Source organism: Montipora capricornis, chromosome 12 (genome assembly GCF_036669925.1).
Source record: "Montipora capricornis isolate CH-2021 chromosome 12, ASM3666992v2, whole genome shotgun sequence".
Lineage (NCBI taxonomy): Eukaryota > Metazoa > Cnidaria > Anthozoa > Scleractinia > Acroporidae > Montipora > Montipora capricornis.
The window spans coordinates 18,185,603-18,193,102 of record NC_090894.1 but is presented as its reverse complement, the minus strand read 5'-3'; the positions used below and the strand labels follow the sequence as shown (position 1 = coordinate 18,193,102).

The window sequence follows — 7,500 nt, the reverse complement described above, 5'->3', positions numbered from 1 at the left end:
CCGTTAAATGTTACTCTCGCACAAAAAAGGGTGTTACTCACCTTCTTTTTCGCAAATGACTCCATTTCCAAAATAACCCTCATTGCATTCACAGCAGTGCCCTGGGTCTGAATTCTTACAAAAAGCATCTGGATGACACTGGGAAACACCGCTAGCGCACTCATCCATGTCTGAAGAAACAAATGAGCAGACCACTCAATAAATCAAATAATCCTCCACTCAATCAAACGCTCAATTATCAATAAATGCCCCTGTAGTCAAACCTCTTGGTGAAATATTCAAACGACCTGACTGAAAGTTAGAGGATAGCTCAACAAAACCCCGGGAGGTGCTTTGCATTTGGCGGCCCCCCCAGGTTCCCTACGGCCAGGCTAAGAGCATCACAGTAAATATCCTTACATACTATATCATGTCAGTAAAGATGACTTTAGTGTTAGATTCGGGGTATTAAGTTCCTTTTCACCCTCGCAACACCAAAACATCTGTAGCTGCACAGGTAAAATAGGAAGTTAAGTGCCTTTGTGCGAGGTAATGTGGGATCAGTGAAAGGCGAAGAGAACAGCATTTCCCTTTATTGACTAACAGCTATACTAAAGTGAACTGACAATAGTCGAGCCTACCCTTTAATGCAGCAACTCCTTCATCACTAGACACTATGGAACTGGCCACAGCCAAAAATACTGAAGCAGCGGCCTTGCCACCACAAGTCAATTCGTCGTTTTCCACGCAGGGAACATCGCACGCTTCTGAGGGTAGAATATCCAGTTTCTTGTATTCCAGCGGGTTCAGACATGTGCACTGGTTGCCGTTATAAAGTGCTGCGTAAATATAGTTTCTCTCGTGACAGAGTATCATACAAGCGCGAATGCCAACATCCTCCCATATTTCACTTCCATTGGATAAAAAGTATCCTTGAACTTTAAAACAACCAGTTACGTCTGCAAATGTAAAATATATATCACCAAGGGTGTCTATACTTATTGACTATCTCTTTAGTTGTGTGACCCGACGGCAATTACAAACAGTCCTTCATTGCTGTTTTAACTATGCAATGTAACAAAGCAATCTTACTATCGCTGTCCGCTGAAAGGCTTTAAGCGCACTTTCAAGCACCTCTAATACATGCTTCCTCCTGTTCGTTTCTTCAAAAAAGTGCGGGAGTCTTGACAAAATTGATACTTACATTGATCCACATTGAAATAAAGGGGCGTCAAGGATCCTTTCTGAGAAAAGCTGTCTGCCGATTCCACATTAAAAGGACCCATGTTTGGCCTGCCTATCTTGAACATCCACTGCCCAGGAAGCATCATATTAGACTTAAAGGAAAGAAGCTTCACATCTCTAGTTCCTGAGCCAGGTAGCAAATAATACCTGTATTGCGATAAATGCTGTGTCTCAGTAGGCGGCCAAGGTGAGCCAATGATTTATTTTTGACAAAATTTTACAGCTCGTTGACTCCTAAGCCAAAGATGGTTTAACATTACGTTTACACTAGGGGGAAAGGAAAGAAAAGGAACTTAATTTAAGTGTCAAGTCGTTTCAGTGCTGGCGCACTAATTGGGGACACTGTAAAGTGAAATTAACAATTAACGCAAATTAAGTCAAATGTTGGTTTTTGAGGAGAGGGAAAACCGAAGTACCCGGAAAAATCCTCTCGGTGCAGAGTAGAGAACCTACAAACTCAACCCACAGATGACGCCGAGTCTGGGGATCGAACCAGGGCCACATCGGTGGGAGGCGACTGCTCTGACCACTGCGCCATCCCTGCACCCCTAAATTATCAAGATTTCTACATGTTTCCGGATTCATCAAATTTAAGGGATTTGGATTCGTACATGTTTACATTAAACCCATTCTCGGATCTACAATTATTTACACTAACTCGATGAATCCGGTTACTAAGCGCTGTTTCCTTACTCAAAATGGCATCCAAAGCCAAAATCAGAAAATAAAGGCACGTTGATCTAGACTGATAGTGAAGTGGAACTGCTTCTTCGAGTCGTTCGATCTTCCTCATCACAATCAAGATTTTGAAGGCCTCGAGTGAGAGTCCGTGAAGAGAAAATATGAGGACTTATGAAGTAAATTTATATGTCAGTACGAAGAATTCCCACACAGCAATAGTCTCTTTAATCGTGAGAGAATCGCCAGCAAAATCAAAGATCTCATGAAAAATTATAAGAACGCGATATACCCCGGTAACTCGGCGGCCATCCTGTGCAAAGACAATCCTGAAGGATCGCATGCGGCTTAGACTATCTGGATTCGTGGGATCACCTGTTTACACGAACGGAAAGCGTCGGATTCAAAGTATTCGGATGCAAAGTTTCCATTTTGGATTCCGGATTCATAATGTGCCGGATTCGTGACGAATCTGGGAGCTTTTCATACCGGATCAGGTTTTGTGTGTAAACACTAAAACCAATCCGGTACTAGAACGTTCCCGATTTGTCACGAATCCGGACACTTTTGCTCTAGTGTAAACGTAGACTAAGAAATAAACAATAATATAATTTGCAATCTCGCACTAGAGACTAGAACGAAGGAAGTGCGAAAAAAGATACTCCAAGAAATAATAGTTTTAGCACTAGCAGAAATTTGAAGCCTGAGGTGTTAGGTGTATTGAAATGGTAAACTGCATCCGATTCGCCTAATAACATCGCGTAAATTTGTTGTAATATGAGGAAAATGTTTGGTAGAGGCCACGGACTAACGATTCGGAATTTGGAGTTGTTGTCCTGGCAATTCATCGGCTGCATTTGTAAATAGTCAACTGATCTGCTTATCGCCAGTTGGGACTCTTCATTGTGTTGTTTGCGTCATTGTTTCATTGTCTCTCAAAAGTCCCTGTGTGGTGTGGTCAATGTATTTAATATGTACATTTACATCTGAATTACCTAATTTGGTCGCCAGCACTAAAGCCGACTTGTGCATTGAAAAATCGGCCACCTTGAAACCTCACATGGTATCCCTTGATCCACTGCAAGCCGTCATGTTTATAACTAAACAAAGCGAATGTGGTCAAGCGGTCTGTCATCAAGACTGCTTGGAAAGTATTCACCTGAAACAAATAATAGGTGATTAAAGAATTATCCTACATATAGAAGCGTTTAGTCCAAGCACTTATTTATTATTTGCTGGTTTCTTTGCTTGTCTTTTATGAAAGCAACATTTCAACGTCAATATAGTAGAGGACAACAAGTAAATAGGCAAGAAGGTATATATTGGAGTAGGTATTTACATATGGGAGTATTAAAGCACATGGCTTATTAGGGCATGTACCTCATCTACCGCAGCCGTTTTGGGGAAGTAAAAACGAAGAAAGGACTGCCATGTTGCTCAAGGAAAGAAAAATTCCCCTCCATTTGCTCTTTAAATGTTACCTTGTTAGGAAAAATGGTCGAGGCACGAGTCACATTATTCCATGTGGCGATAAAAACGTGCGACGCACTAAAAGTGGTATCTTCCACAAAACTGGATCTAGCATAGTTCGTTGCCCGTTCAAGGTCATCTTGATTTCGTGTTTCTCTGTAAAAGACTTCACTATTATCATATATTTGGATGGGTGCGTAGAATACTGCAATGGAAGGCGTGTTCGGAGGAAACGGGAACTTTCTGTGTCTCAAGGCAGTGTTAACAAATGTCTCCTTCCCAAGTGTGATAAGTCCTTCCCCATGTATCTGAAAAACAAGCAAGAAGTTGGCTGCTAATGTCGATTTTTTTTCCGGTAATAACTGAATTGCTGACCAGTAAATAAACATAAGATGAAGGCGTTGTATTTTATACTATTTCCAGAGTGTGGTATTTTGTTTACTTGGATAGAGAAGCAGGTGGAATCGTGCCGCTGCAAATTCCCGAAATGAGTAAACATGTTGAAATGGAAGGTTTGAAAGGGGACTAAATCTCTTCGTTGGTAAGCTTTGTCTATTTTATGCAGATTTAAAAAGTTGGAAAGTTGACGTAACCACGCATGCAGCACGTGCAGAAAGACGACGGGTTGATCTTACAAAATCTTGTCATCTTTGGTGCAAGTCTTAAGTCAAAATCAAAACACTCGTAACAGCAATGTTGCGCAGAAGATCGGGGAAGCACCTCCTGATGAGAGCCTTCTACTATCGTTAGTTTAGAGTTTAAGCCTAAATATATCCATGAAACGTATAGGCCACTTCGGAAAATAACATAATACTCTTTGTTTGTCCCCCCAAATTTTGCATAAGCATTGTTTTTGTTTTCTATAGAGACCGTTGTAAGTCCGAAGACAAACTGGAAACAATGCTTGTGTGAAAATTGGGGGCACAAACAATATATTAGAGTATTATGGTATTTTCCGAAGTGACCTATTGTGGTTGGTGAATCACAGTTGTCACGATCATGCACAGAAGAATGAGACTTTTGATTTTAACTATCTATATAAATGTTACAGTTAAATTTAAATTCAGGTTAATTTCAATTTCAACCTACTAGGTCATTTTTCTTTTACACTAAGTTGAAATTGAAAGTAATAACCATCAATAAAAATCCATCGATTATTCGCAAGTACGAGTATTGTATTGGTAAGTAAATTGGTCCTAGAGGTGAGTGGAGGAACTTAGTGTAGCTTAAAATTTTCATGAGTATATTATAAAACCCCAATGGTTGTTAAGTCTAGGCACTGATTTTATATGGTTAGTCTGCAGTCCGCAGTCTGCAATTTGCAGTTGTCAGACACCGCTCTCCTTCAATGTCTGGGTCATCCACCTTTTCAAATTATTGACCATTTTCCTGCTCTGTATTTGATGTATATGTAACTTGTCCACTCATTTGTGGCTTTTGATTTATTTTCTCCGAGAGATTCTGAAAACTACTTCATACGGCATTTTGGCAATGGATCAGTGTTTGGTTATGCTTTTTTTGCAAGCGTTTTCTCCAAGATAATGACTGATTAACCTGCAAAGGTTATCTTTCGTTGTTCTATTTGCCCGTGCGAACGTTGTGTTACGTTTACGGCGAAAGTTCGTTATCACTTTACTCCCAAATTATTTTCCTTCGTCAGATCATAGTTAAAACTTCCACCGAAATCGCACCGTTCTAGTGTTCTAGCAAGGCCTTATATGTGCTTATATCTGAGAGAACTATCAGAAATGGCTTTCAACATGAAGAGAATCAGTCACACTGTATGCTCCTTAAGACAGTTACAGGTTATTTTACGAAAATCAATTAGATCTGTTTGCATATGAGACAGAAAATCGGTTTGTTATCATGACTAGAAATGATGCCTCGTTCTTACTGTATTTTGGATAGTGACGTAAATAAACTTTGTACAATATTTGACGATTGGTCCTTCACAATCAAGAGTCCATCTCTTGCAAACAATTTTTGCTTTTGTTGCATTGGAGACTCAGAGCATTTTCACTCTTCTTTAGATAAAAGTAGCTACCCTTTAACTTCTTCATAAAGCTTCATCGGTGGCCATATCACTGAACTGAATTCTTTTTGTCTCACTTTATGTCATTTACACATGTGCGAAATGGTGGTAATCGTGAGGGCTTGGAAATAGCCTAAGCTCATTGGTAGAAAATATATCGAGCAGACTTTGGTAGCCAATTCGATGATTTACCGGTCAATACAGAGAAGACGTAATTTTGGAATGTTGTGAAACCTCAAGGTAAGTGGAACAGTGGTAATCATGTAAGGAAGAAGGGAAGGAAAGTGGAAAAAGAACGGAAGGCAAGGGTAATATGGAGGAGGAATTTTTCTTCTTTTGTTTTTGATCCCCCCTGAAAATCCAGGCCCCATTTTTTTTATTACACCCCCTAAGAAAGGAAAAACCCTTCTTTAGACAGTTCATAATAAGCTAGGTTGAAAATTTGACCTAGTTTGAAATTAACATTAACCTGAATTTAAATTCAACCTGTAACATATGCATGTATATGTTTTTGGTGCTATTTAGACATTACTAATTCCACACCTAATAAGTAAAATTTCACTGAATATTTTCACGGGTTACTTGATCTTTTATAGCCCTTCAAATTTCAAAGGCCAAAGCACAAAGTCTCCTCTCTTTCGCACAAAGGAGAGAATACTGACACTAGCAGACAAATGCTCTCGTTTGTAAAAGCAAAAGCAAAGCACAAACATAGCTGAATGATGACAGTGTTTATTTGTATTTGAAATATATTAGAAATAACGATAAGTATTCTGATACTTTACTTAGTCGAATTGAATCGTTCATGTATCGTTATAAATTAGGCCCTCTTTCTAATTTGTCAAAGATGTGTTTTCATTTACAAATCAAATGCATTCCAATATTAAAAAAAACATTTATATGGAATTTTACTTATTTTTCTCTCGGCCAAATACGACTGTCTTATATACGATTTCAGGGACCTAAATTTATCTTTTTGTCCCCCATACACTCAAAACGCAGCTGCTATTTATCTTGTCAAATCTAGGCTAACAGCATTTTACGTTACCTATGCTAAACTTATAGATTTAATTAGTTGGTTAGTGTGTTTGTGTGCAGGCTTTTCATCCGAACTTTAGTTTAGTTCGGTTTGGTGCGGTTTTTGCCACTTTTATGTCAATCGTACTTGGTAAAGATTTCAGATAAATAAATGTAACTAAAACTGACGCTTATAATTGAGTTGGGATGGCAGCAACTCAGAAAACGAATGCCTGGGGTAAGTACTTGCTTCTTTACCCTAGACGAGTCAAGAATCCTTTGCATATTTTGTGAGAAGAAATCATGACAACCCCCTCTCTTAAATGAAAATAAACTTCACTTTAACTATTGATGTTGAACTCTAACTTAAATTTAACTTTTTAAATAGTTTTTAAAAATATTTACATTTCTGCAAGAGCAATAACAAGTTTTCGTATAATGGATTTTCAATGCCCCACCTAAAATGAAACAGATTGTGGGAGTGATAAAAATAGCGATAAAATTCCAAGGTACCACTTTCGCATACGAAAGTATAGTTCGCATTTTTGAACTTCCTGACCAGCTCCACTTACAGAGAACAACGGAGTTCTCGTACAGGGTCTGCAGCGAATGTCGCGTACTATACGATCCTGGATAAATTAATTTTTAAAGCAACAGGCATCCGCGTTGCACGCCTTGAGAAATATGGAACGAGTGATTAACAGGCCATGTTCGTTGACGGGACCTTGCCCTTCTCTCCGCTCCATTCCTTTCTCCTGTCTCTTCCACTGCGCGTCTTTTGGATGATACAAATTACCTCGGTTATCAGTAATATGAGGTACAGGATAACTTAAAGCGTATCTGATTTCACCAGATGAGATTTACTTCAAAGAGCCATAGGAGTTATTTTCATCAACTACAAATTTCATGTATAAAACTTGCACTAATGAGAAACGCATACAGGAGATTCAAGCCGGTAGCCTAAAAGAACTACTTCTTCGCATCTGTAGCTCTTGCTCTCGGGCTGAAAACCTGCTTCACGTTTGGCTCACTAGGCAAAGCTAGCCAAAACTAAACTCGACGCTTATCTTGGGGTAAAA

The 7,500-nt window shown here is 39.1% G+C and overlaps 1 protein-coding gene across 1 annotated transcript in view; it reads right to left on the bottom strand.

The window, feature by feature from the left end:
- Positions 1-7,500, bottom strand: part of LOC138025910 (fibrillin-1-like) — a 58,714-nt gene that overhangs the window by 49,923 nt on the left and 1,291 nt on the right. Inside the window, 5 exon segments of the mRNA XM_068873052.1 lie at positions 42-170; positions 621-938; positions 1,184-1,371; positions 2,898-3,061; positions 3,384-3,680. Coding sequence (XP_068729153.1) covers positions 42-170; positions 621-938; positions 1,184-1,371; positions 2,898-3,061; positions 3,384-3,680 — 1,096 coding nt within the window.